This window comes from Rhinoderma darwinii, chromosome 6 (genome assembly GCF_050947455.1).
Source record: "Rhinoderma darwinii isolate aRhiDar2 chromosome 6, aRhiDar2.hap1, whole genome shotgun sequence".
Lineage (NCBI taxonomy): Eukaryota > Metazoa > Chordata > Amphibia > Anura > Rhinodermatidae > Rhinoderma > Rhinoderma darwinii.
Window position 1 is genome coordinate 143796796 of NC_134692.1, and position 12948 is coordinate 143809743.

Genomic DNA, 12948 nt, shown 5'->3' on the forward strand with positions numbered 1-12948 from the left:
CTCCTGCCCCCCCCCCCCCAGAACGCAGCTGCATTAACCCTTCATTCGCCATCAGATTAGATTAACCCCTTCTTATATAATTCCGAGTGGTTTACAGGGAAAGTTTCTGTAATTTTCCAGATTCTTCTTTTCCCGGGGGAGGGGCGCTGGCTGCGCTCCATAACAAATATATGAGCAAACAAGCAGGATCGGGACAGGAGGCGGGGTCACAGCAAGGGGGAGGAGACAGACAGCTCCGCCCCCTGTGTAATGTTTGTTTGCTGTCAGGGTAATGACCGTCATAACATCCCCCGAGCACGGTCTATCCCGCCAGTGTTTATCTGTTCCTGGGAAAGCTGGGTGACCATTTATATGGCCGCCTTCACAGCTAGGTCCCAGCTTTCTTAGACTCCTGAATGGCAAATCTGCCATGTTGTAGAATAATCCATCCCCTGCTCCTGTATTGCTGCATGTCTAGGTACATATGCCGTTCAGGAGACTGGGAAAGTTGGGTGACAGCTGTGTCGGCGGCCATATTAGTTGTTACCCAGCAACGCGCGAATCAGGAGATCGGAAGTTTCAACCGTTTGATTGACGACGACCAAGTGTCTGACCTTATTGACCTGTATCGGGACGGACTGGGGCAGCAATGCAGCAACCCCGTCATAAAAACACAAGACCCTATAGATTCTATATTAGGAGACGGCGCTCTTATTTCTTAGAATGGAAAGACGACCCTCACCGAACAACTCTGCACCCCCTTCACTGTGCCCCCTAAAAACGCAGTCATGTCTTATGTGTCCAGGGGTCCCCTACAGAGACCCCTCCAAGAAATAGAGATTATAGTGACACGAATACCCGGGTGAGGTCACTGGTCTTTGTATCGGCGCTTCATCTCCAGAGGATTTCCTTACAAAACATCTTACGTTTCAGGATGGGAAAAAGATTTAGAGATCTCATGATCTGCGGCAGACGCCAAAGACGTAAGTCAGGGCTCCCACGATCCCTCTCATTGCATTAGAGTTCACACAGAGTTTTTTGATGCGGAAATCGCGTCGGAAAACGTGCCAAAAAAACGGCCGAAAATGTCTCCCATTGATTTCGATGGGAGGCGGAGGCGTTTTTCCCCGCGAGTGGAAAAACCGTCTTGCGGGAGAATGAAGGGACGTGTCCTTTCTTCGGGTGTTTACGCCTCTGACCTCCCATTGACATCAATGTGAGGCAGAGAAAGCGTATTTCACAGCGTTTTGTGCCCGCGTCGCTCAATGGCCGTGGGCGAAAAAACGCCACGAAAATGGGCGTGCAGGGAGAGGAGAATCTGACTAAAACTTCCAAACAGAATTTTGAGGCAGATTTTCCTCCTGCAAAAAGCTCTCTGACTCCAGGAAAACTCCTAAGATCCTATCCAGGTGGTCCCTACTCCTCCTGACAACTCACCTGTGGTTTCCCTCGACACCGGGCACTTGTCGGAGATGTGGCACGGATGCGGGTACAGATTTCCATATCGGGTGGGTACTGGGATTCTGTTATATACCTTATTGAAGATTTACGCCGTAGCTCAGCCGATCAGACCCAACTCCATTTTCCTGAACCTGCCGGTTAAAGGACAGAATTCTGAAATGAAATGAAGCACTTTACTAATTCCACCTCCGAGAACTTCTAGAATATTATCAGAGCCTCGAATATTCCACCTACAAGAGACGGCAGCGTCCCCTCCGACCCCTCCGCTTCCTCTGCCCCCTCCGCTTCCTCTGCCCCCTCCGCTCCCATCGCCCCCAAATACCCCAGAACCCTGATTGTGGAGTCCGAGCAGCTGCCACACACCATGTCTATGGGGGTTTCCTGGATTATACGACCTAGTTCCGGTATAGATCAGAGTTTGATACTTATTACCTGAGTATAATTGTTACACAATATTAAGTACCTCACCCCTTCCTTCCTTTCCTCCCTCCCCTTCCTCCCTTCCTTCCTTTCCTCCCACCCCATACTCGCCTTCCGTTCCTACCTTCCCTTTCCTCCCTCCCCCATACTCCCCTTCCTTTCCTTTCCTCCCTCCCACATACTCCCCTTCCTTTCCTCCCTTCCCTTCCTCCCTCCCCCATACTCCCCTTCCTTTCCTCCCTCCCCCATACTCCCCTTCCTTTCCTTTCCTCCCTCCCACATACTCCCCTTCCTTTCCTCCCTTCCTTTCCCCCTCCCCCACACTCCCCTTCCTTTCCTCCCTTCCCCTTCCTTTCCTCCCTTCCCTTTCCTCCCTCCCACATACTCCCCTTCCTTTCCTCCCTTCCCTTCCTCCCTCCCCCATACTCCCCTTCCTTTCCTACCTTCCCTTTCCTCCCTCCCACATACTCCCCTTCCTTTCCTCCCTTCCCTTCCTCCCACCCCATACTCCCCTTCCTTTCCTCCCTTCCCTTCCTCCCACCCCATACTCCCCTTCCTTTCCCCCTCCCCCATACTCCCCTTCCTTTCCCCTTCCCTTTCATTTCCTCCCTCCCACATACTCCCCTTCCTTTCCTCCCTTCCTCCCTCCCCCATACTCCCCTTCCTTTCCTCCCTCCCCCATACTCCCCTTCCTTTCCTTTCCTCCCTTCCCTTCCTCCCTCCCTCATACTCCCCTTCCTTTCCTCCCTCCCCCATACTCCCCTTCCTTTCCTACCTTCCCTTTCCTTTCCTCCCTTCCCTTCCTCCCTCCCCCATACTCCCCTTCCTTTCCTCCCTTCCCCTTCCCTTTCATTTCCTCCCTCCCACATACTCCCCTACCTTTCCTCCCTTCCTCCCTCCCCCATACTCCCCTTCCTTTCCTTCCTCCCCCATACTCCCCTTCCTTTCCTTTCCTCCCTTCCCTTCCTCCCTCCCTCATACTCCCCTTCCTTTCCTCCCTCCCCCATACTCCCCTTCCTACCTTCCCTTTCCTTTCCTCCCTTCCCTTCCTCCCTCCCTCATACTCCCCTTCCTTTCCTCCCTCCCCCATACTCCCCTTCCTTTCCTACCTTCCCTTTCCTCCCTTCCCTTCCTCCCTCTCCTCCCTCCCCCATACTCCCCTTCCCTTTCCTCCCTCCCCTTCCTTTTCCTGTATATTCTTGCACATTGTGACTATAATGGGTTATTAGTTGTTCAACTGTTTTTACTATTTACTCTTCAATAAAAAGAAAATTGAAAGAAAGAAGACGACCCTCAGGGAAAGCTGGGTGACCAACTAGATTTACTGCCTACCACGGTGGTTGTCACCCAGCTTTCCTAGACTCCTGCAAGACTGCTCTGTCTGATGCTGTTACCAGGTCTCGTGAAACTACGACCCTGTGCGGCCAAATTGGTTGTCCTCCAACTTTCCCAGGTACAGAAGAGATCACGTCCACCACTTCTATTGACAGGGGATTTATGGGATATTTTGATTGCTAGCTCTGCAGACGAGAACTTTCTGTCCCTGTCATGATTGATAACAGCAGTGCGGTGTAATCAGTGATGTGGGTGGAGCTGGGCGCGGTGCCCGCTGTTATTCACCTCCATGGGGCGGTCAGGACACCTTGTCCTCCGCGCACGAGACCCAGAATGTAAACAAACTTGTCCTGCGGCGGCAACAACCAGCACGTGACTCGCACTATCACACCTATCATCTGCCCCGAGCCACGAACAACTGCAACTATACAAGTAATGACGAGTTCTGACACCTTCTTTGTATTTCAGCTCATTGCCATTTTCACAAACTCTGTTTGCTGTCAGTGGATTGAAACATTCAACCAAATACTTCTCACGGCTGAGGGTTTGTTACAATTGCTCCAGTCTAGACAATCGTCAGAGGTAAACACAGCAGCAAAATAAATCTCTCATCTCCTGATAGTTTGTTACAATGTGTCAGAGCAGGTAACATTTATCAGTCTGGAATCACAGGGGATTGTCTAGACTGGATACAATTGTAGCAAACCCTCTGCTGTGAGAAGAATTCGGCTTTGTTCACATTTGCGGCATCATTTCTGTTTCTCAGTTCTGTCATTTGAACAGAAATGAACGGAAATGTCGGATTCATCACTCGACGGACACCCCAGGCAGGGGACGTAATCGGCATGCGGCGCTATTTTGTCTGGGATTTTTGGCGGAATCTGAAACCAAGGCTCCAACGCCGCTATGAACGTAACTTAGGGACTCTGAATGACAAACATGTCACTGTCAGCAAGCAGAGCTATTGAACATGGCGAATTTAAACACAAAGTATATTAAAAAGTTGTAGAAGTTTCCGTTTATTCATTAAAAAGGGTCTATTCACACTGTGCGGTTTTTGACGGTGACGGTTGAATAGATCCGCAGACCTTTCCTCGTAGCTTGGTCTCCATGACGCTGATTGGACGCGGTCGGCGCTGGATGTTGGCACAAGAGTGCGTTGTGTCCTAACTCAGGGATCGCAACCGTAATAAACGCAATAAAATCAGAACGTCACGGATCCTGCTGGAGTGTGATGTGACATGCTGGGAGTTGTAGTTTCACAAGGTCAGATGTGGAGTAAAACACTTAAAGCTCCCATAGTCACAGCTCAGATCACCACGAAATAGCAAAAATGTAGAAAATCCAGAAAAATATATATAATAAAACGGATAATAAAAAAAATAACACTCACACATGCGCAGTAAACACGTTCCAAGAACTACAATCCCGGCATGCCCTGCGAACTCCCCGCCGCTGTCTCCTTGGTTACGGTGACGTCATCACCCCGCGACCAGCGTCCCTGCAGTGGTGGTTCTCGGTGAGAGGCCTGGTTTTCAGCCCGGTGAGTTCGTCTCCTGCATGTCGCGATATTATTTCCTCCTGCGCAGGCGTCTGTTGTGATATAGCTCGTCCTGTCGGGGCTCCACCTCCCGGGGCTTATATAGAGACTGTGTTTATGTCGCGCCATGAGTGTGAAGAGGGCGCGCTGTGCGCCTCATCCTCGACCATGGTGCTGTATGTATCGCGATATGTCACGACATGGCATGTCCTTTAACTTCTGTAATATTGTGATTGTTATGTAATTGAGTTTTCCTCCAGAATCTGGGTGACTACCAAGTCTTATGCTGGGACCCAGTGGGACTCTAACTCTCAGCGTGCTCTGGCTGGATGATGTGAGTCGTTAGGCGGTGTATAATCCGGTGGCGTCCAGCCTGTGTTTCTGGTTGTTGAATGACTACAACTCCCAGCATTCTCTAAGCATCCTGGGAGTTGTAGTTCTGCAGTACAGACAGGTTGTTCACGTGCGGCGTCCTCTCCTCATTGTCGGTGTCCGGCGGTTGGTTTCGCTTTTTCGCTACGTGAATAATTGTGGCGCTGTTTTGAGTTTGACCGTTTTGGTTTATTTTGTTCCCGAGGACGAAATTGGAGGCGAAGATGGCGCTGGTGTCCGCGGACACGAGGATATCGGAGCTGCTGAACGAGCTGCATCAACTCATCAAGCAGACGCAGGTGAAGATGCCTTTAGTGCCGCCCCTCACCCATAGGCCGGGTTTAAAAACAAAAGCCAAACTCCCCCGTGGCCTCGTGCGGCGCCGCGTTCTTCTCTCATTCACTTCCGAATTTTTGCTTTTTTTCAGGAGGAACGATCGAGGAGCGAACACAACCTGGTGAATATCCAGAAAACACACGAGCGGATGCAGACGGAGAACAAGAGTAAGTGGAGGAGGCGGCGAGCGGCTCCGCGGGGTCCGGAAACAACCCCGCGCTATAGGAGTATCCGAATAGGCACGTCGGGGGTCCGGAATTATCCGTATTAACAGATCCGCAAAAATAAGAAAACCACAAATGATGTGCAACGGAAGCCGCCGCCGCCGCGACCTTCTATGCGGAGTCCGGGCTGTAATTGCAGATAATAGGACGTCTTCTATATTTTATGGATCATTTCTTCGGACCGGACCCCCCATCGGTCAAGATACGGAAAGGCGCCCGTGGCCGATACAAATGAAAGGATCTGTAACTACTGATGGAGAATGCGGTCATGTGCACGGGGCCGAAGTGATGGTCAGGGGCTAGAAGAAGAGCGCTGCGGCCCCTCTGACCCCCCCCCCCCCCCAGCTCTGCGGCCCCTCTGACCCCCCCCCCCCCCCAGCTCTGCGGCCCTCCTGACCCCCCCCCCCCAGCTCTGCGGCCCCTCTGACCCCCCCCCCCCAGCTCTGTGGCCCCTCTGACCCCCCCCCCAGCTCTGTGGCCCCTCTGACCCCCCCCCAGCTCTGCGGCCCCTCTGACCCCCCCCCCCCCCAGCTCTGCGGCCCCTCTGACCCCTTGTCCTGGGTCTTGATGCTGCTTCTCTTGTGCATAACAATCAAGGGGTGTTTTTAGGGGTGAGCTCTGCTCTCCCGAGGGGTCCGCTCCTCCCCCGTCCCCTTCACACCTCCGTTCCGGATGTTATAACCTGTGGCTACTTCCTGTCTTTTCAGTCTCCCCGTATTACCGCACCAAACTGCGCGGACTCTACACAACCGCCAAGGCCGACGCGGAAGCGGAATGCAAGTAAGTGAAGAGACGCGACATCTTCTCGGACCGTCCTCCGGCTGTGATCAGATTATGGGGGGACCCCTGGAGATTGTCATTTCTATTAAACTCCCAGTGTTGTATTTGGGCTTTGCGGCGGTTTCTTCAGGTCACGTGACCCCTGTCCTGATTCGCTGCTTTCTTTTCCTCCCAGCATTCTCCGCAGATCGTTGGATAAAATTGCTGAGATCAAGTCCCTGCTGGAGGAGCGGCGCATCGGTGAGTGACGCCCATTTATTGCTGCATTATAGAGGTAAGAGAGTCATGAAGGGGTCCCCCTCCCCCACAATAGACATTTATCACCTCTCCCCTGGACGGAGTCCCCCAACAATCACTAGAACGGGGGTCCCGTTGGCCATGACTGGTGAGGAGGATTTACATTCTATGGGGCCCCCAGTGATAAATGCCCCTCTACTCCAGTCAGTGCTGAGGCTGCGGGATGTATGACACTGGTAGATGCTGCTGGCATGATGGGTACAATGTCGGGTCATGCCACCTGCTGCCCGTGTGTCTCCTGCATGACACGTCTCCTCTCCCTGCAGCTGCCAAGATCGCCGGCCTCTATCATGACTCTGAGCCGCCCAGGAAGACCATGAGGCGCGGGGTGCTGATGACCCTCCTCCAGCAGTCCGCCATGACGCTGCCACTGTGGATCGGAAAGCCGGGGGAAAAGTAAGTGCCCCCGGGAGAATGAGCCGCCGTCTGTGGCGCTGGCTGGGTGTCTGTGGCGCTGTCTGTCTGTGGCGCTGGCTGTCTGTCTGTGGCGCTGGCTGGCTGGGTGTCTGTGGCGCTGGGTGTCTGTGGCGCTGGGTGTCTGTGGCGCTGGGTGTCTGTGGCGCTGGGTGTCTGTGGCGCTGGCTGGCTGGGTGTCTGTGGCGCTGGCTGGCTGGGTGTCTGTGGCGCTGGCTGGCTGGGTGTCTGTCTGTGGCGCTGGGTGTCTGTCTGTGGCGCTGGGTGTCTGTCTGTGGCGCTGGGTGTCTGTCTGTGGCGCTGGGTGTCGTGTCTGTCTGTGGCGCTGGGTGTCTATAGTTGCTGTGATGTTTGTCGTCTCTCCTGCCCAGACCCCCTCCCTTGTGTGGCGCGATCCCGGCATCCAGCGATTACGTGGCCAAACCTGGAGACAAGGTGGCGGCTCGTGTGAAGGCCGTGGACGGCGACGAGCAGTGGATCCTGGCGGAGGTCGTCAGTTACAGTCATGCTGCAAACAAGTAGGTTCCTGTCCCGGATTTACTAGATACGGGCGGGCGGGCAGCACTTTATGGACGGACATTAGTTAACCCCTCCCTCTCTTTTCTAGGTACGAGGTGGATGACATTGACGAGGAGGGAAAGGAGTAAGTGTCACATGATCTGCAAAGTATTCTGGGAAGAGGAAACGTAAGGACTGTATTGTGGGTCTGGATAAAGGGGGAAATCAGTCCTGAAAATCCTCAGAGTTCTCTAGTCACAACCAAAGCTGCAGTCAGTCATACTGGCTAACACCACTGCTGGCCATGTATTTCAGATAGCTGTCGGCTGAACGCTCGTTCAGCAGTCCCTCCAACCCCCCCATACATATGAACACTGGGCTCGGCCGAGCCCAGTGTTCATAATAGGGAGAAGCGGCTGCCAGCGCCGTATCTCCTTGCAAACAATAGGATCGGGCATGTTGGACTGTATTTTTTGCCTCCTGTAAATACTGGTGTAAATACGGGTCCTTTGTCACATTTTTAACCCATATTTACGGACCCTTTTTTTCTGCTGCTCTTTACACGTAGAGAGAGATATTGCACTGCACTGATCGGCAGCCTCTTCTCTCTATCCAGCACTGATCGGCAGCCTCTTCTCTCTATCCAGCACTGATCGGCAGCCTCTTCTCTCTATCCAGCACTAATCGGCAGCCTCTTCTCTCTATCAGTGCTGGATAGAGAGAAGCGGCAGCCCTTTCGGGCCGAGAACGCAGCCATAGAAAAAAAAAAGCAGTTCATACGTACCCTGGCCGTTGTCTTGGTGACGCGTCCCTATTTTGACATCCAGTCCGACCTCCCTGGATGACGCGGCAGTCCATGTGACCGCTGCAGCCTGTGATTGGCCTGTGATTGGCTGCAGTGGTCACATGGGATGAAACGTTATTCCAGGAGGCCGGACTGGAGGAAGAAGCAGGGAGTTCTGGGTAAGTATAAACTTATTTTTGTTGCAGGTTTTTGAAGGAAACTTTAGAAATCTATTGTGAGCGCCGCGCATGGTACTCACTGTCCAGGGTGCTGAAAGAGTTACTGACGATCAGTGCAGCCCCTTCTCTCTATCCAGCACTGATCGTTTAACTCTCAGCACCCTGGACAGTGAGTACAACGCGCGGCGCTCACAATAGATTTCTAATTATTAAAAAATTCAAATCAGTCATGAGCCTGCAGACGGGGGAAACCCCTGACGTTGCCTAGCAACGCTCCCGGAATTACGGGAGCTCCATAGACTTCTATGGGCTGCCCGTGCTGTAATTACGTCCTGAAATAGGACATGTTCTATATTTTTCAACGGCACCTGCCCGGGAAAGTACCCGTGGCCAATAGAAGTCCAGGGGCCCGTAATTACGGTCGTGTGCGCGAGGCCTTAGTGAAGTATTTCCAGTTACTCAGTATTATAAGGAGGGACGTGACCTTGATGCTTCTTCTGAGATGTCATAGGGACTAACCCTGGTTAGGGACCCCCCACCGCTGGTTGATGATTTCTGGCGCTCCGCAGCTTGGACGTTGATCATGTGATTGTTGTTCCTCAGACGTCACACGCTCAGTCGCCGGAGGATCATCCCGCTGCCCCAGTGGAAAGCAAACCCAGAAACTGACCCGGAGGCCCTGTTCCAGAAAGATCAGCTAGTCCTGGCTCTGTACCCCCAGACCACGTGCTTCTACCGAGCCCTGATCCACACCCCCCCACAGCGGGTGAGTACACGTCCACAGCCGCTGCCGAATAAGGACAATAGCAAAGGGGGACCTGGGGGAAAAGTAGGGACTGTGCCTCCAAGAGTAACATTTGAGAGGAGGGAAGATTCCCAGTGCTTTGTACTTCTCTTGTCACTGCCAGGAAGAGCTAAGAAAGGGTTGGGAGGAGTTTGTCACTGTAACTGGCTGCCAGGAAGGGCTGAGGGAGGGGCTGTTGGATAATTAGGTGAAAGAAACGTGGCCCCATGAGAGATAATATGGCTGATAATGGAAGGTGCAGACAGCGAACTCCTGTCCCAGATGCCAGAGGCAGAATGTGGAGCACAAACCGCTGAGCTTGCAGGAGGAGTTGCGGGAGGGAGGCTTCAGTTTTTGGCACAACGTTCACTTTCTGGTTTCTCAGCCTCAGGACGATTACTCTGTGCTGTTTGAAGACACGTCTTATGCCGACGGCTACTCTCCCCCCCTCAACGTAGCCCAAAGATATGTGGTGGCCTGCAAGGAGCCGAAGAAAAAGTGACCGTGTCGCCAAGACCTGGAGAGTGCGCGGTCGTCGGGGGCCGCTGGATGTGAGGTGGGGGGGGAACTTCATTTTTTTTTTTTTGTGTTTCTTTTTGCCATTAAACGATCTTTTATTCCAATGAATTGTAAGTCTCAGATTAAGGGGGGAATGACGGCTGATCACATTTCCTCTTCCATAGGGGGCGCTATATGAGCACCAGAATAACATGCAGCTGCTGCAGGAACTAGCGCAGCAGCAGCGACTGATATGTAGGCTGTACGGGGCCAGTGAAGTCTCCATATTAAAAGGGGTGTCTACAGTGAACAAGTCCTCTAAGACCCGGCACTTCGCTATTCACGAGCAGAACGGCGTCTTGTTTCTTGCGGTGGTTGTCGTGTTTAAGGTTCACCTATTTAACCCCTTCACGTACCATGATGTAAGTGCACGTCCTGGTGCATGGAGCCGGCTCACGGGTGAGCGTCAGATGTGTAGGACCGTAGACACCCGGGACTAATGGCCAGGAACAGCGATCACACTGGTCCTGGCAGTTTAACTCCTCAAATGCTGCGGTCAATTATGAACGCAGCATCTGAGGCATGATGCAATTGTGGGGTGCTGATGACTGTCGTGGCCCAGAGCCCTAATCAAGACCCCCAGGGTTTCCTTCACTCTGCCTGTTAAGCTGTGGCAGGGCTTAAAGGGGTTTTCCAGGCAGTAAACATTGATTGCCGATCCTCAGGATATGCCATCCATAGCAGCTGGGTCAGAGTCGGACCCCTGATGATCAACTTTTTTGAAGGGGGGGGGGTGCGAGCGCTGCTTCCCCTCAATTTCTTGCTCATTGTAAATTGCTGACACGGGAGTAGCGGCGAATCACAGGTGAGACATTGAAGTGAATGGGAGAGACGACTGAAAAACCTGTGAATCGCTGCTCCGTCAGAGACATGAAGAGGAAGTGGCACTCGTACGAGGCAGGGGGTCCCGGGAGTCGGACCACGACCCATCACCTATTGCTGGCCTATCCTGGCCCTCAACCTTTATTGGCTGGGAAACCCGTCAACAGGAGCCGGTTACTTAGTATTGCAGCGCATTGTTCTAACGAGAAGTGGTTCAAGTCCCGTGGGGGGAATAATAACAAGTGTAGGAAAAGAACAAAACTGGTGTCGCAGCGTCCGCACGAGTCAGAACGAAAACAAAGCGTTATTCAACTCGCACGGCGAACACCGAAGACAGAAAAATAGAAAATGACAGAATTGCTGGTTTTTTGGTGAACTTAACGGTGAAAAAATAAAAATGTCTAAAGGGTAATAACTAAACGTTCAAGTCCGAGCGCCGAGACCCCCGCCCCCTCCCCCCCCGATCGCTAAAACCAAGCAGCGCGCACGAGGACGTCTGACACTTCGTTTAGCGGTTGGTTCGGGTCTCGGCGCTCGGACTTGTCAGAAGTTTGTTGACCGTTTAGTTATTACCCTTTAAAAAGTCCCATCTACCCAAAAATGTTTTGGCTGTTAGAATATTTTTTTTTTTAACTGCTTCCTGACCAGAGGCTCCCCCCCCCCCTTTGCTGACCAGAGGCTTCACCCCCTCCCCCCCCCTTTGCTGACCAGAGGCTTCACCCCCTCCCCCCCCCCCTTTGCTGACCAGAGGCTCCCCCCCCCTTTCCTGACCAGAGGCTCCCCCCCCCCTTTCCTGACCAGAGGTTTCACCCCCTCCACCCCCTCCCTTTCCTGACCAGAGGCTCCACCCCCTCCCACCCCCCCGACCAGAGGCTCCACCCCCTCCCACCCCCCCGACCAGAGGCTCCACCCCCTCCCCCCCTTTCCTGACCAGAGGCTCCACCCCCCCCCGACCAGAGGCTCCACCCCCTCCCCCCCCTTTCCTGACCAGAGGCTCCACCCCCTCCCCCCCCCTTTCCTGACCAGAGGCTTCACCCCCTCCCCCCCCCCTTTCCTGACCAGAGGCTTCACCCCCTCCCCCCCCCCTTTCCTGACCAGAGGCTTCACCCCCTCCCCCCCCCTTTCCTGACCAGAGGCTTCACCCCCTCCCCCCCCCCACTTTCCGGTTTTAGCCGCATGCCAATTTAACAGCACAGCGTTCCTCTCACTCTTCCTGTATTTGGTCTGGTTTTCTCAGCACACGTTGCGCTTCCATGTTGTATAAAAAAAATATAAGATATTTTACATTTTCAAAAAATGTAAAAGGAAAAATGGGAAATAAAATGCGCATATATAATTTTAGGTGATGCGGTTTTTTTTAACATCCGGTGCAGCCGCGGCGTAAACGCCTAAATACATATTTGGTCATTTCTGCCGTCTTTAACGATACCAAATATGTGTGCGTCTTACACGCCGGGCGCAAGGCGGCGCTTACAATGAATGGCGCGCAGACCGGCTTATGGAGAGCAAATTTTCCAAATCCGGTTCCACAGCGATTTTTGTGCATGCGGCCAAAGTCACCGTGTAGCCCGAGCCTAAAAATATACAATACATCTATAGATATGAAAGATAAAGAGAGAAATAATCATCATCTTTATTCGTATAACACAAAATAATAAATAAATCACAATTTAGATCAATCCAGCACCCGGCGAACCCGGGCAACTGTCAAGGCCCACTACCCTTGGGAGGAGCCCACTCGTCCGCCAGGTGCTGCCGTTGTCACGGCATCACTGACTATATATGGACAGTGATATCAGGAGGAGAGAAGGCGTCCCAGGCAGAGCGCTAGCGACTCTGCTCCGGGACTCCATCTCTGGGGAAGCCCCTGACATCACTGTCCATATATGGACAGTGATGCCAGGAGTCGTCCCAGGCAGAGCAATAGAAACAGCTCTTCTAAGGAACTCCGTGTCTGGACTCATGTCCAGAGACCTCACTGATTGGTCTCTGGGCAGAGCTCCGTGATGTCAGCGGTCTAGAAACCGGCAAACAGCCGCTCACTGCAGGAGGTTCTGGAACAGCCGGACGTTTATAGTCCATGGACGGTCCCGCAGGGGTTAAGGTAAATATGATCCTAATACAAGCACAAAATGTAACCCCCATAGAACCAAAGAGTCTGAATA

At 52.9% G+C, this 12948-nt stretch overlaps 1 protein-coding gene across 1 annotated transcript; it reads left to right on the forward strand.

Annotated features, from left to right (window-relative positions):
* Positions 1 to 4636: 4636 nt before the first annotated feature.
* LOC142656030 (SAGA-associated factor 29) lies at positions 4637 to 10026 on the forward strand. The gene is made up of 10 exons (XM_075830852.1): positions 4637 to 4738; positions 5313 to 5406; positions 5535 to 5610; positions 6375 to 6447; positions 6623 to 6687; positions 7011 to 7140; positions 7530 to 7676; positions 7766 to 7801; positions 9223 to 9385; positions 9789 to 10026. Exons 2-10 carry the CDS (start codon positions 5332 to 5334, stop codon positions 9903 to 9905), a joined length of 882 nt encoding a protein of 293 aa, XP_075686967.1. The 5' UTR covers positions 4637 to 4738; positions 5313 to 5331; the 3' UTR covers positions 9906 to 10026.
* Positions 10027 to 12948: the final 2922 nt, after the last annotated feature.

Bases quoted from the DNA above. Each gene is read 5' to 3' on its own strand.
- LOC142656030 (XM_075830852.1), top strand. From the start codon at position 5,332: ATGGCGCTGGTGTCCGCGGACACGAGGATATCGGAGCTGCTGAACGAG. The intron at 5,611-6,374 runs GTAAGTGGAGGA...CTGTCTTTTCAG, and splicing joins GATGCAGACGGAGAACAAGA to TCTCCCCGTATTACCGCACC. The intron at 6,448-6,622 runs GTAAGTGAAGAG...TTTTCCTCCCAG, and splicing joins GACGCGGAAGCGGAATGCAA to CATTCTCCGCAGATCGTTGG.